At 38.0% G+C, this 15,331-nt stretch overlaps 2 protein-coding genes across 5 annotated transcripts; both read right to left on the bottom strand.

Annotated features, from left to right (window-relative positions):
• Positions 1 to 1,387: 1,387 nt before the first annotated feature.
• Positions 1,388 to 6,306, bottom strand: LOC116024802 (leucine-rich repeat receptor protein kinase MSP1-like). 2 transcript variants are annotated; one of them, XM_031265804.1, is made up of 3 exons: positions 6,111 to 6,306; positions 5,799 to 5,890; positions 1,388 to 5,387 (listed from the first exon to the last, which is right to left on the bottom strand). In XM_031265804.1, the coding sequence occupies exon 3, from the start codon at positions 5,338 to 5,340 to the stop codon at positions 1,537 to 1,539; it is 3,804 nt and encodes a 1,267-aa protein (XP_031121664.1). In that variant the 5' UTR covers positions 5,341 to 5,387; positions 5,799 to 5,890; positions 6,111 to 6,306; the 3' UTR covers positions 1,388 to 1,536. The 2 variants fall into 2 exon arrangements, with proteins under 2 accessions (XP_031121664.1, XP_031121672.1); XM_031265812.1 differs by having other exon boundaries at positions 1,388 to 5,377.
• Positions 6,307 to 6,364: 58 nt separating this feature from the next.
• Positions 6,365 to 14,566, bottom strand: LOC116024818 (fanconi-associated nuclease 1 homolog). Of its 3 annotated transcripts, XM_031265823.1 has the most exons (15): positions 14,331 to 14,566; positions 14,097 to 14,265; positions 12,920 to 13,485; positions 12,732 to 12,836; positions 12,133 to 12,397; positions 11,979 to 12,041; positions 10,671 to 10,745; positions 10,469 to 10,581; positions 9,188 to 9,291; positions 9,008 to 9,095; positions 8,766 to 8,906; positions 8,478 to 8,701; positions 7,881 to 8,154; positions 7,535 to 7,768; positions 6,365 to 6,984 (listed from the first exon to the last, which is right to left on the bottom strand). In XM_031265823.1, exons 1-15 carry the CDS (start codon positions 14,424 to 14,426, stop codon positions 6,544 to 6,546), a joined length of 2,958 nt encoding a protein of 985 aa, XP_031121683.1. In that variant the 5' UTR covers positions 14,427 to 14,566; the 3' UTR covers positions 6,365 to 6,543. The 3 variants fall into 3 exon arrangements, with proteins under 3 accessions (XP_031121683.1, XP_031121692.1, XP_031121699.1); XM_031265832.1 differs by lacking the exon at positions 10,671 to 10,745; XM_031265839.1 differs by lacking the exon at positions 6,365 to 6,984 and having other exon boundaries at positions 7,571 to 7,768; positions 7,946 to 8,154.
• Between the last annotated feature and the right edge of the window lie 765 nt (positions 14,567 to 15,331).

The following is a 15,331-nucleotide window of genomic DNA, read 5'->3' as shown; positions in this document are numbered from 1 at the left end:
TACTAAGGAATGCCCCCCCCCCCCCCCCAGCAAAAAAATAAAAATAAATAAATAAACTCTCTTTTGTTATAAAAAAAATATCCTTCCTAAAATAGAGTTTCATCAGAAAAAAAAGTTATTGGAAGAACCAGCCAAAATATGATAGTTTGGATGTTAAATGGCAACAAAAGATTATCTGTGACTAAATTTGAAATTGTTACTAAAGACAAGGGAGCTCCGCTGAAATTAATTCATTGGGAAAACAATTGAAGCGACGAAAATACTCTTACCTAAAATAAGATTTTACCAAAAAAAAAAAGTCATTAAAAGGACTAAAAATGTCCAAAATATGATAGTCTAGAGTGTTAAATGATAATAACGATAGTCTTAAACAAAATTTGAAATTGTCACAGAAAACAAAGAACCTCCAATGAAATTAACTCAAATATAGAATATAAGTACATTTAATGGCTTATGTGGATCGTCTTTACTTTTATATAGCCTCCCTATTGGTCAATTTTAAAGGCAAGTTAGATATTGGGTGTAATTTGCATGTTTTGCCATTTGTCACATATTCCCTCCAAGATTAAAAATTTTATTATTATACTTGTGGTAGTTATGATAAAAGTAAATGTAAAAGGAAAAGAAGAAATATGGCATGCAAGGCCAGTCTATGACTTATGTGGATCGTCATTAATTTTATGTAAACACCTTATTGATCAATTTTAACTGTGGTGGAATTGGTTGTGAATATTTTGCCATTCGTCTCACTCTAGATCTAGGCTGGAACCTGGAGTGTGGAGTGTGGAGTGTTGAGCCTAACCCAATTGAGTTTTTTTTTTTTTTTTTAATACTACTGACTCTATTACAATGTAGTATCTGTTCATAACTACTTTCTCAACCTATTAAAGCACAAGAATCAGTATTACCTCCACTGAGGCTCGAACCCACCACCTCCCATATAAAGGGAAGGGTTTGATGCCACTAGACCACAAGGTCCTTGACAACCCAATTGAGTTAGACTTCAAAACCTATATCGCTACAAAAATGGGCTCATAAACACGGTTGGGTGACTTTTTTTAGTGGGATATAAAAATATGTCACCTTTGAAAGGGTACAAAGATAGGAAAAGTGAATCCATGGAATGTATGTTTGAATTAATGAGGGTGGAGTTATTAGCAAATATTTTTGTGGAACCCATTAAATGAGAAAACAAACTTTACAAGTGCACGTTAGGCGCACCTATCGTGCCCAACACGTGCCCGTTGGGTGCATAAATTTTTATTATTTTTTTTTAATTTTGTTTTCTTTTTTCTCTTTTTTCTCCTTACTCTCTTTCCTATTTGGCATCTAAAAAAATCATTTAAAAACCAAACTTTGTTTTTAGCACACAATTGTTATAGAAGTATGGTTCTTAATAAGTTCTAATTATAGATGAAAAAAGCAGAGTTTGCAACATAGTCTCAACTCTCAACATGAAAAAAAGAGTACATGCATAATTAAAACAGGAATGTAATCAGGAGATCAGACTAAACTGCGTTCCTTGCAACTGAAATACTATACGCTTATGGCGGCCTCCTTGAGTAGTTTCACGACATGAATCATGGTAGGTCGTTTGCAGGGGTCATCATGGGTGCACGACCGCGCAATGCGAAGAACGCGCAACATTTGTTCCTTGCACGAATAAGAAGCTGATGTGCCCGATAAGCAAGGGTCCAATGCCTCACGTTCCCTCCCTTTTGCCACCATCCAACGAACCCAACCAACCAGGTTGCCTCCCTCGCCGTCAGCCTGCCCGGTCGGGGCACGCCCCGTCACCAGCTCCAGCATTACCACCCCGAAGCTGTACACGTCGCCCTTGGTCGTGGCCACCATCACATGCCCGTATTCGGGCGGTATATACCCGAATGTGCCGGCCAGCACGGTGCTGACGTGGCTCTCGCAAGCGCTGATGATTCTTGCCAGTCCGAAATCTGACACCCGAGGTTGGAACTTGTTGTCGAGTAGAATGTTGCTGGATTTTATGTCTCGATGGATTATGTGCGGGATAATACCATGGTGTAGAAAGGCCAGTCCCCGGGCTGACCCGAGACAAATCATGAACCGGGTCGGCCAGCTGAGCCGAACCGTGGCAAGTTCGGTTTTGTTCCTTAGCCAAGATTCCAGGCTGCCATTCTCCATGAACTCATAAATCAAAAACTTCTCATCTTCAAACGTGCAATAGCCAACCAATGGCACCAGATTTTGGTGCTTTACCTTTCCCAGAGTTTCCATTTCTGCAAAGAATTCGCGGTCTGCATGGATCTCCAGCCCTCCATAGAGCCTCTTGACAGCGATAACTCGGCCCCTGGGCAGTTTTCCTTTGTACACTGTCCCAAAGCCGCCATTCCCAACGATATAGCTCCTGCTAAAGTTGTCTGTGGCGGACACGATAGCTGCGTGCTTGAGCCTCAATAGAGTGTGTTCAAATGCTGCAATGTTTATGCTAAGAGGCTCCTTTGTCTTCTTTGTCTGAAGGTGATTATCTGTTTTCTTAGCACTGTCAGTACCTCTGTCCATAAGTAGAGCATTTTGTTTCCAAATTTTGAACGAAAGAATCCCGATTATCACAGCGAACACAAAGAGAGGCGTGGCAAGAGATATTCCCACCACAAATGTATGGTTTGAAGGAAATGCAGGTGCACAGCTGCTGCAAGGTAGGAGAGCTGGAGGCAATCTTTGTAATAAGCAATACAGGCTAGATTCTGTACAGTTTAGAGGCACTTCACCTGTGAATTTGTTGGCTGAGAAATTTGTAAAATTAAGGCCTCTTATGTTGCAGATACCACAAGGGAAATAGCCATGGAAATAATTCTTGGAAATGTCGAGATATGTCAATGCAGAAAGGGCAGGAAGGGAAAGGGGCAAAGTGCTGGTGATGTTGTTGTTGTGTAGATCTAACCGGGAAAGAGATGTGAGATTGGAGATCGAGGGGTCGAGAGGCCCGGAGAAGTTGTTGTTGCTGGCATTCAGAGATAACAAGGAGCTAGAGAGTCCAGTATTGATGGAGAGGTTGCCTGAGAAATTGTTTGAGCTGATATCCAGACATGTTAAGCTTTCAATACTAAAAATAGAAGATGGCAGGGGACCTGTCAACCAGTTATTTGAGATGTCCAGCATGACTAGGCTCGTCTTTGTCGATCTGAGATTCTCAGGAATCGAGCCAGAAATGGTGTTGTGGGAAAGAAACAGACCTTGAAGATTCTTCATGAAGAACAATTGAGGGATCAATGGACCTGCTAAGAAATTGAAAGACAAATCCAGGGTTGTTAGATACCCCAGGCCCGAGATTTCGGTTGGAATAGAGCCTGTTAGCTTGTTTCTTTGCAGCAGTAGCTCTTTGACAACAGTGCATTGCTGAATGCATCTAGGAATGGATCCAACAAGTTCATTGTAGGAAAGGTCAAGTTTACCATAGTGCTGGACGAATTCGGAGTCGGGTAAGGGCATGTGTTGGAATCCATCACAGAGTTCATCTGGTATGGAGCCTGAGAATTGGTTGTTGGAGAGAACCAATGTGACAATATCTTTCAACTCAGATATAGACCTGGGAATCTGACCAGAAAACCTGTTTGCACCCAGGTCCAAAGACACCAGCTTTGTGCACTCGAAAAGCTCCAAGGGAATCTCCCCTGCCAACTTGTTTCCATGTAAAGAAAGATTTGTCAAATTCTTTAAATTCCCAATGTTCCTCGGAATGTTCCCTTCGAAAAGATTGTCGTCGAGGCGCAGCCTCTTCAGTGATGGAAGCATAGCCATTTTGTCTGAAAGCCGGCCTTCGAGCATGTTGTTGCTGAGAGAGATCTCCACTAATGTTCTTGACTCCCATAGTTGATCTGGAATGGTTCCTGAGAACTTGTTTCTGGAGAGTTCCAGGGTGAGCAATTGAAGCTGGGCTAGATATGGAGGGATCTCACCAGAGAGATGATTTTTGTACAAATTCAACTCTCTGAGGCTTGAACAGTTTCTGAAAGTATTCTCAATGGTACCTGAGAAATTGTTGCCAGATAACCAAAGGGTCTTCAGTGATTTGGCATTGCAAATTTCTGCAGGCAAGGCACCAGAAAGCAAATTGTCTGTTACATGAAGGAAGGATAGATAAGGCAGATTCAGAGGAGGAAAAGTCCCAGTTAGGAGATTGTTTGACAACATTATTGATTCCACATGAGTCCAATTCGAAATCCAAACAGGCAAGGGGCCTGAGATCTGATTCCCATCAAGAATCACTGCAACTAATGACTCTAACCCTGCAAGGGTGATAGGCAATGGACCAACTAATGAGTTAAAGGACAGGTTTATGGTATCGAGCCTCGTGCAGTTCCCTAATTCGGAGGGTATTCTTCCACTCAGCCCAGAATTTGGCGCGATAAGTTGAGTAAGATTTCTTAGCCTGCCTATGCCTGAAGGGAGTTCACCTTCAAACTCATTATGTGCCAAGTTCAGTTCAATCAAGCTACTTAGCCCGGAAATTTCTTCAGGGAGCTTTCCTGTGAACTTGCAGTATTGCAGATCAATAGTCTCAAGATTTTGCAGATTCCCAATTGTTGCAGGAAGAGGTCCAGTCAGCATGTTCCATGCAAGATACAGACTTCTAAGCTTCCTCCAGTTCCCAATCTCGGGAAACAGCAGCCCAGTAAAATTGTTGAGGCGGGCGTTGATGTAGAGAACCTCTGTCAGATTACCCAGACTCGAAGGCAGATTCCCGGAGAAGAAATTATCACTAAGATCCAGGGACACCAACTTCCCCAGATTCCCAATCTCCTCAGGAACTTCTCCTGAAAATGAATTTCTATGAAGAGAGAGTTCCCGAAGCTCTTTCAGCTCACCGATCGTTGATGGTAGGCTACCCGAAAAGCCATTCATGTCGAGCACAAGTACTCTCAGGCTTCGCAGGCCAGAAATAGCTGAAGGAAGCATCCCATTTAGCCTGTTGCCAGCCAAGTTCAGAACTTCAAGATTCTCCAGACTCCATAAGTTTGGAGGTACAGCACCCTTTAGGCCACATCTGCTGAGATTTAGGTGCTTGAGGGACCTGAATTGTCCAATGCAGTCTGGAAATGGAAGACTGAGAGGGCGATGCATACATGGTAAATCAATCATTATCACTCTCCCAGCATCACAACCAATCCCAGTCCAATTACAAGGAGAAATATTTGGGTCAAACCAACCCGGGATGATATATCCACTATCAACAATGGAGTTCCTTAGAACATTCAGTAACTCAATGTCATCTAGAGAAGTTCCAGCCATGAAGGCCGAGGGCATAATCCATAGCACAATTATCATCATTAGTACACGAGAACACTTCCACATCACTGACATTTTCAGAGCTCAGTTTAGAACAGCAATCGATTGAAATCTGAAATAAACTATAAATGAAATCAGAACAGAAAAGCCTTCAATTGGAAAACAAGACCAAAACAAAACCAAAGTCCAACCTTAAAAGGCAACAAAAACATAGAAATGCAGGTTAAGAAGTGCTTGTTTCCATTTAAGAATGTCCACCAAAACACTGTAATTAACTAATTAGCAGAAAAGACTGATCATAACAAAACTTGACAGATCACAGATGTATATAAATGGAGTATACAGAGAAAACTACTGAATCAACTCAAAATCTAATCTAAAACGCGCTAGAACCTTAGTTTACCATTTATGACTGAGTGATTAACACAGAGAAAACTACTGAATCCACTCAAAATCTAATCTAAAACGCGCTAGAACCTTCGTTTACCATTTATGACGGAGTGATTAACCAGAACGAAAATAGATAATTATACCTTAGGTTCGCGTAGGAGACCAGGCTAGCTAGCTACACACCACCTCAACCTCCAGTAACAGCTTACAGGTTGCTGTGCGTCTTGATCTCTAGCTGCAACGTAGTAGAAAGCTCGTTACTTATAAAAGAAGAAAATGCAAACAAACTTGTAGCGTTCTAGATAAGGAAGATATGATTGACGGACACACTGAAGTTATGATGGAGTACGTTAAAGAAAACGGAAAGAGGGGAGGGGTTGTATGGAAAATGTGAGGTGTTTGAATAGCCAAAAAAGGAAGCGTTATAAGGAGTGTATAATTAGAAGTTCCATTACCACTGTTTGCGTTCAAACGCGTTTGTAATCTGCTGATATTGACTGCTACTTTTTATGTATGTATGTAATCTAGTCTGGATTCAGCATTGTGCCTTTAACTCCATTTTCTCCATTATTCAGCAATCGAGACAATTCTTGGCTTGCACCGTATGATGCAAATACTATTGATTACACCTCCATACCTAAATTGGTTGAGAATAAAACAAAGAATTCCACATAATGAACCCCTTAAAGTTAGCTATTTTGTCCTTCTCGAAAATAAATACCCTTATTATATATAATTTGTGAAAAACTGTTCTCAAAATCATGTATCTTAGTACAAGTGTACAACACATAACAATTCAAACTATTTATATTCCCGAGTAAACAATATATGTATCCATCTGTTATATATGCCACCAAAGGGGTGTGGCAAGCAGGCATCTGTTAAGTGCTATACTGCAGCCTCACTTACTTTGCAGACCTCAACATTGAAGCCACAGTCCGTCAAAAATAGTAACCAAGCACGCTGTTGTTCTGAAAGTCTATCTCTTGGGCCTTTCACTTCAACAAGTTTTGCTTCACCTCTGTAATTGTCATGGAAGCGCCACAGTAATAAGTCGGGCATTCCACTAGACCAGCTCTTATAATCTTGAGCTAGATGTCGGCAGATTGATGCAGTGCAAGAGCCTCCAATGCATGCAACAGCTGCTCTTAGCTCAGATAGAGAATGCCTGTCCCAGCTCACTCCCCTACAGGCTGTCCCTTTATGTAATTCCCATGAAGTGATAAGTATCTCTTCTGCCATGCCGTGCTGAATCTTATCTAGCAGTGCTTCTATCTGGCTCTTTCTTACCTCATAGAAGCTATCAGTTTCCAAATCCAATGGTGCTGTCTGAGAAAGATGGACTACATGTCTCAGAAAGTTTCATAGTAACATGAATAGAGGAAAATAAAATATTTATACTAACAGTAAAAATTAAGCACCCAAAAAATGGAATTTAACCAAATCACATTTTGGCATCCAAACATGTTATGTTAATCACTTAATCTGACACATGTAATAAAGTAGGATTACACAAAAACTATCACTGACACTCCGTCATTTCTTGTATGGAAATGTGGAAATCATGTGCACCAAAACCCCTAACTGCCACTATTTGTTATCAACTTCAAACAGTGAGCCACTCAACAAATGCAATCTTGTATTGCCAACTGCCCGGTCTCTCTATTTGCAACACCTTTAAAAGCAACCTCATAGTGTGCTCTATTAGAGTATTGAGTTTCTATTTTCTACTACCCAAAAAAAAAAAGTAATCAAAAACAAAAACAAAATTCTTTAACCTAATGGGCTCATCAGATTGTTTAACTAAGTCATGACCCTGAATTCATATAAGCACACAAAGTACAAATCCACAAATTTGGTTACTGGAAAGAGATAACACCTGAAACTTGGTGCAAAAGACATTTGGAATATCAGCAAAGATGACATCCCACATTAGAAGCCCAAAAAGGGTTAACCAAATGCCACTTTCTGTATGAACACCCTGCCAGCCACCTCCCTCTCCAGCATAATATTGGAGAGCAAGTTGTTCTACCCCACACCATTCACCATCTTCACCATAAAATATACTCTTCACTCCCATCTTGCAGTTCAGTGGTCTGCCTTGAACGTGGACCTAGAATAATTGACTGAAAATATTAACCCCCTAAAACTATTTTTAGATGTCTCCTAAGACAACAATTAGATTGTCAAATTGCATGACTCAAAGCAACTAGTGGAGAATTTACTTCAGCAATCTTCCTTTTTAGAGATTTTGAATAGCTTGGTGTTTTCCAGCGCCGAGGGGGCTTACCCAATCGTAGAACCCGCCGCTGCAGGGCCAATTTTGAGCCAGCACGGACCCATGGATCCAGTATACCATCTTCAGCAACTTGAAGGCTCTCATCAAGACATCCAACATGCTCCAGATCAATTGAAAGCCTGAGAGTCCAATATCCCCTTCTTCTATCATTTCTGAAGCTATCTAGCAGTTTCCTGAGCAAAATGATTGCATCATTGTACCTAGCCAAGTAAGACATTTAGATACAAATAGCACAAGAAGCTGAATTTTGAGTAGAAATATACATTAGGTTTTTGCCCTGGTATGTGATATAAGGCACTTCACTCATGCATTATTGTTCAATTCCTGGAACTGCCAATTGAAAATATCAAGGTGTTCCACCAGAAAGGGCCTCAAGAAATATACACAGCATCATTGAACCATTGTTATACAAATGGTGACTTGATGAGAAATCATATTTTCTAGACATTTTAACTAGGATAAATATATATGATCACTTGATGAATTCATAAAATAAAGTTACCATGGTGTCCAAACTACGTACCTCCTCTCATGCTCAAGAAAAGAAGTGCCTAACAAGACCATCTTAGAGTAGACAAATACAGCTGTGAAGCAAGACAAATATGCAGCCATCAGTCCTGAACTTGATAGCTCCTCTTCCTTTAAAGAGCTTGAAATTTGAGAGGCGGAAACTTCTATACATTTTAACACCATCTCAGTATTATCATCATCAAGACATTCGTCCATAGTTTGGGCAACCTCAATGGCCTGTCACAGTAATTTTCAGATTAGATAAAGAGAAATATTGCTGTTCAAAACATACCAAACATACCATTTCGTAAGAAAGCAGTTGACTTCTGTTTGGAAAAATTTGGTTTGTGAGTATACAGTTGTAAGCGGGATACTTCACAATACCCAAGTCCACAAGTAAAAATGACGATAGATCCTGTTCTCCATTCAGGAAAAAGAGCCTCTACATAAAGTGTGGAAATCAGAAGAGAATTGGTCAAGCAAGCATAATAAATTGACAATTGTAAAATTATAAGTCAACCTAAAGAAAATTTTGGAGATTACCTCTGCACGCCAAAAGAGAGACTCAGCTAATGGAGATATCTGAATACATGTTCCAATTTTCAATAAAACCAGCCTCAGGAGATCTGGGCTGCATGAATATTTTGGGGCCAAATTGTCAAAACAACATGAACAGGATCAAAGAGTGCTACATGTAACTAATCCAAGAAAGAAACATCTTACCATAAACCATCTTTATATGAATAAAGAAGGAAAGCAATATAATCCTGCTTTCTTGTACCATGACCAAAACTTTTGGAACTCTTCCTATTTGTTTGAGCACATTGCTAAAGTCTCGCAAAAAGAAAAAATACAGTTCAGACAAACACTCAAAGAAGAAACAGCATTTTAATACGCTTGTTTCACTAAATCAGGAAAAGAAGAAGGGAATCACTTCCAGCATGAAACAGATTAAATTTACTATGAAATTTAATACCGTGCACATACCCCCCCCCCCCCCAAAAAAAAAAAAGGGGAAGCTTCAAAGCCAAGGTACTCAGGCCAATCTTATTTTCCCTGAAGAAAGAAGAATATACTCTCTAAGTAATCTCAAACTATTGTTTGTACAGTTGAAAATTTTGAAAGATCAGACTTCAAGATATTATGATACTGGTTGTTCTAAAGAGATGCTATAATACAGTCACATTCAAGTGCATGACCAAATGGCTTAACAAAAGAACTAAGAAATGTGCTGGAGAGAGGTTATGGGAGGTTGGAGAGGATTACTCCTTGCCTTAGTTTTCAAATTCAAATAGTGTGGCTCATAGGCTTAGGCAATGTATATAAATAGGTATTCTCCAAGTACTCTTATCCATTCACTAAATATACACTTCAACACTCTGTGAGTTCACAAAATGTATGGCCCGTATCTGTCCACAAAGTAGGTCTTTTGCTGTGTAGTCATCAGAAGCCAAAGCAATTTAGGAGCATGAACTATGGAATCTACCAAATTTAGATAGAACCCATCCATAATGCTCCATATTATTTTTGTTTTGATAAGTATGAAGTGCTCTGCATTTATAATGCTCATATAACTATAAATAGTTTTCAGTTCGTGATGAAACTGAAAATAGCAGAAACCAAAATGTTTGGTGCTGCTTAGTGTGCAGGATAAATAGCATCCAAATGTAGCTGGGAGATTAGTTGGCATGGAAAATTTATACCCCCATGAACAAGGAAACTAGGAAAGGACATCAATGAGCCTCATCAAGTAGCATATTGTATTTAACAAATATAAAAATAAACAAATCTCGAACTTGATTGTAAAGATGTATTGTGTTGGAGATTAGGAGGGAGAGGAGCAAGGGATCATACAAGTAAAAATTACTAAATGAATGACAGACAATAAACTGCAGTTGTCATTTCCATTATTCCATATAGTATAATTGTGCACACATTGGATGAAATTTAAGTTGTAACATTGTAAAAAAAAAATGTGTTTATATGTCCATGAATATGACAGACCTTATTAACCATATGCAAGAGGTCACGTAGTTCACCAACATTAAGAACATTCAAGATCTCCTTGACATCAGTGGGTTCACTCATTGATTCAAATGAGGTAACATAACCTCCGGCTGTATTGAGAAGGGGGAAAAAAAATTTGATGACCATCACTGACATCAAGATAGCAAAATTTTATCATACAACCATAGAATCTCTCTACCAGAAAGTCCCCTTAGTGCTTCATCACAATCAGATATTTCCGCATATGATATGTTAGACATCCGAAACCATGGCCCTGAATTTAAGGGGGGAAAAGAGCAAATTCTTAACACCAATGTAATACTGAAAACTTATCATATCATAATGTATCACAAGTCATGGAGTATTATTTGCAAGGATCAAAAGTAGAAGCATTTGATTTCTCTTATAGAAATACACAACTAAAACAAATGGATTATTGTCAGCACAATGAGGAAAGGGCAAAGGAAAAGTACAAGAATATTCAAATAAGATAGCTCCAGTGATTTTGAGGAAAGAAGACTTCAGAAAGGAAAATGAATAATTTAAAGATTTTATGAAGGGAATATATGGACAACAGGACAAGGATGCGCTAAATGCTATCAGAGGAGATAGCTTAGCAATTATTCCAGAAAGAGCCTCATTATTTCCAACCATAAAAGAAACGAGAACATCACTCTAGAATCACATTGTCTATTACAATAATATCAATTTATCCCTACTACACAGAATGGTTAATGCTGTTGATGTTTTCTTTTTTTATATATAAGTATTTATCCCCAATTGCGATGAATTTAGTTCCAGATTATCTACTTCAATAAGTACTTGAATTCATTTTTTTTACCGTGTTTGGATTGGCTTAAATTAAGAGCATATGACTTTTGAAAAGTTGTCTTCAGCTTATTTCTTTAAGCAATTTCAAGGAGCTTATCAAAACAAGTTGAAAAAACAATTTCAGTTGAAATGGCAGATTCATTAAGCTGTTTGGAGCTTATTTTATTAAGGATTTTTAGGAAAACACTCACCATAAAAACGCTAATGCCAAGTTTCATTAAGCAAGTATGCTTATTTCGTTTAGATAAGGTTATGAAAAACAGCATCTTACAACATCTAGGAGACCAATTAAAATGGCAAGCCATGGTGTTTTGAATTTATTTCAAATGCACTTGTCTTAAAACTGTTAATTGGTTATTCAAACTGGTCCTTACTCACATCAAAGAGCAGCAAAACAGGTTCCCAATAAGCATTGGGAAAGTCAAATTTGAAATGAGATTTTGTTGATTAAATTGGCTACAGTTCCTCATTTCACAAGAGCGCAGAACATTTGGCTTGCAAAAATGCAAAGCAGAACATCATAATTCAAATCTTTGCAAACTTCTATAGTCAGTAATGTGTGATATCAAAGTGGTACTTATTATCAAAAAAAAATCTCACTAAAATAGGGCAGACAGAAAAATTGGATGAGACTATCCCAAAAATAGAAGTAAAAGTTGCAAGATAGGATTAAGACCTTTTCGTGTATAAAGACGAGCAAAAAGCCTTTGACTATCATCTGAAAGTGATAAGAAGTTTTCTGTTGACACAAATTGAATAAAGCATTAACATAAGTTTGGAAGCATATCAAATGTTATTAACTTGAAAACAAAAATACTGTACTTACATACCCAACAATGTCTTCTCAGCATCCATAAAAAGGTGATGATTATTCTTTAGGACTTCTGTTAGCAAAACCTGGAGGTTATGCTGATATTTTGCACTACCAGGAGGATGAGCCCTTGCATATTGAGCAACACATAGAGCATTTTTCCAGGAGGACTTGAGAAATTGAACATTATTGCAATCTATTTCATCAAAAGATTTACTGCATGGACAAGTTATTTGAATTGGGACCACAGCACGAGGATGTTTTGGAACAGAAGTTATGTAGCCCTGTCAAATATCTCAGTGAAAAGTAAAGTATAAGAAAATTTTTAGATCAAGTGAAGTTGGAGGTCCAATTGATGTCATTTGCAGCATGGATGGATCTTTTGAAAACAAGGTATTAGTCACTCCATACTTATAGGTTATAACTCATTTCATATTTAGTTAAAATGTTATATCAGTTTTACATAGGATATCATGCATGTCTAGGTCACCGTTAATTGTTGGAAAGCATGTTGAGAATAGATAATCAATAGGGTTTAATGTGAATCCAGCTCCTATAGAAATATTTGTATCAGCATGCAAGTTAATTTGTGTATTCAATTGCACTTGTTGGTAGTACCTCAAATCTCAAGCCAAACTTTTCAATCAAAGGTGATAGGTAAAGAGCTATTTCACGGGGAAGAAAACCAATTGCCTGATCATATCCAGAATCTGTAGAAAGCACCTGCTTCAAAGGCAAGGGAAAGTTTTTTTAAGTATATAAACCACATAGGTTGATCAATTAATAGAAAAAGCATGAGGATTGACCTTAATTGCATTTGGATCCTTGTCATTATCAGGGTCTCTTGACAGCAGTATGCCTGCCCCAAGTTCTAACTCTGTTTCTTCAACAAACCTACGGCCAACTATGTAGGTATCAAGAGAAAGTTCGGATAAGTCATCACCATTCGCAGACTCAACCATATCATGCATACATGTTTCATGTTCTGAAAGCAATGAAGGATAACTACAGTTGCCATTGATCTTGTCATCATTCATTTGGTTTTCTGTACAACCAGCTAGCGTGTCGGTGTCCGAGGAAGGTGATTCATCAATGCATCTTGTAAAATCATGTAATTTAGCTGACTCAAAAGCAGTGTTACAAGGGGTACTGCTCTCTAGCTTGCATAGAGCTTGGTCATGATTTTCAAGATCATCTAAGTCACCCAGCCTAGGAATGGTATCACAAACACTACTATGGTCTCTATTTTGAACACTGGTTGTCTCTGTACAATCTGAACTGTTAGCCTGATATTTAACTTTTGAGCAAAAGTTCAATTGAAGGAGGGTACGTTGGCTCAATTTGCGCTTTGTTCCTCTGGCAAGACACTTATCTGACAAAACATTGAAAGTAATCAGAAAAATCCTAGTTCAGATGAAAAGAAACATTAAGGATGATAACAGAGCAACAAAGAGTTTATTTTCACTAACAACTTATCAAGGCCTCTCCAACAGTTCTATTTGAGTTTTCTTCATGAACAAGTAAAATAAAGCACTTAACTAGTAAGAGTACAATTTTGCAAACAAATTTCTTTGCTTTTTACTCTCCCTCCTCAGAAAATCTCTGAAATACTTAAAGTGCAGTCAGGAAATACAACAGAAGTCTAGAGTCCCAATAACTACTAGAAATTAATAATGCTTTAGTATTAATCAGCTGATGCTCCTTTAAGAATTAGATCTTGAGCAATAATACTTACCTTCCCCAATTAACCCATTCATCAGAATTCACTAACTTGGTGAAACATCACCTTAACAACTATTTTGAATTTTGTGTACACTAGATTATGATTTTTCCTTCCATTCCACACTAAGCTTGCATTGCCTATAAAAGTAGTCTAGCAATACCATATATCAAAGTTTGCAGTAACCTATTAAAACAGTCAAACATAGCAAAATTGAATATCAATATACATCTATGTGTGCGTGCATAGTAGGAGTATAAAACCTAAATGCAAATTGATAGTGTGATCATCGCCAAGAACTCTAGCTCCACAAACCGGGCAATTAACCCATTCCGTGCCACTATTCCCACTTTCATTTCCATTCCCACCGCTTTGCTGTTGATGCTGCTCAGATTCAGAACCATCGCCCCTCTTGCTCTCACTCAAGAAACCCTGCATCAAATGAATTTCTTAAGATGCCATATCAGCGCACATAATAAATCTGTATGTATGTGTACCTGAGCGGCGGGTGAGGAGAGAATGTAGTTGCGATTAGGGAGAAACCGGCGGCGTCTGCCTATCAGTCTTGTGAGGCTTTCACGGCCTGTTAGCATTGCGATTTGCGATGAAATGAAGATTTGTATCACTCGAGCCCTACTTGTTCTCTGCTTTGCACCCTTGTGTATATATATAGGCGCGCCCTCGTTGAGTCGTTTCCCGAGCGCGCGCGCGCAAACACAACCCGCCAAATACATCCATATTTTCAGTTTCATCTTTTTTAATCGATAACTACTTTATCAACAATCAACTTACTAAAACACAAAAAGTCAAAATCACATTTATTAGTGCTCGAACCAATCCTTTATGGAACTACAATTGAGTGCAACTAGATCACAAGTTCTTGATCACTAATGGCATTTTCTTCTTTAAATGCTTATTTTTGTTCATTTACAAATACTTGTACTCTCATTATTTTCATTTATATGTGTGGCCTATTTGGTAACATAGAGAGGTTCATTTTAGATGGTTTGATTAAGTTTTACTGGTCAATATGATGTTTTTTTAATATTGCTATTAAAATGCAGTTTTTGTTCATAATTACTTTCTTAACCTATTGAAGCATAAACAGTCAATATCATCTTCAATGAGACATGAGACTCGAACCCACCCTTATGATATTTAAGTGTTTCATAAATGTCATATTATATTAGCTTATTAGGTAATGCGCTAATATCTAAAAAGCTAAGAAAAGTATAATTTTTAGTTACTTTGATTTATCTTAATTATGAAATTAACATTTTATCATTGTCATTCCTAATATTTATATCCCTCTTATTGTTTGTCATCTTCCTTGCCCTTTTTTCTTTTTGTTTTTTAACAACAATAATATATTTTTTTTATTTCACGTACTCATCATTGTAAGCCATAATGGTAATAATAATAATTGTAAAAATAATTTAAGAGTACAGTTAATAAATTAGCACAATATGTTTATGTTCTTATATGTCATTTTAAATAC

Source organism: Ipomoea triloba, chromosome 1 (genome assembly GCF_003576645.1).
Source record: "Ipomoea triloba cultivar NCNSP0323 chromosome 1, ASM357664v1".
NCBI lineage: Eukaryota > Viridiplantae > Streptophyta > Magnoliopsida > Solanales > Convolvulaceae > Ipomoea > Ipomoea triloba.
This window is presented reverse-complemented; position numbering and strand designations above follow the sequence as displayed.

What these genes read in the sequence shown, in the direction of transcription:
- LOC116024802 (XM_031265804.1), bottom strand. Translation starts at nt 5,340, where the DNA reads ATGTCAGTGATGTGGAAGTGTTCTCGTGTACTAATGATGATAATTGTG.
- LOC116024818 (XM_031265823.1), bottom strand. Translation starts at nt 14,426, where the DNA reads ATGCTAACAGGCCGTGAAAGCCTCACAAGACTGATAGGCAGACGCCGC. An exon ending in TGCTGAGAAGACATTGTTGG is followed by an intron (nt 12,042 to 12,132) that starts GTATGTAAGTAC and finishes TTGTGTCAACAG; the next exon opens with AAAACTTCTTATCACTTTCA. An exon ending in AACTGCTTTCTTACGAAATG is followed by an intron (nt 8,702 to 8,765) that starts GTATGTTTGGTA and finishes TTACTGTGACAG; the next exon opens with GCCATTGAGGTTGCCCAAAC.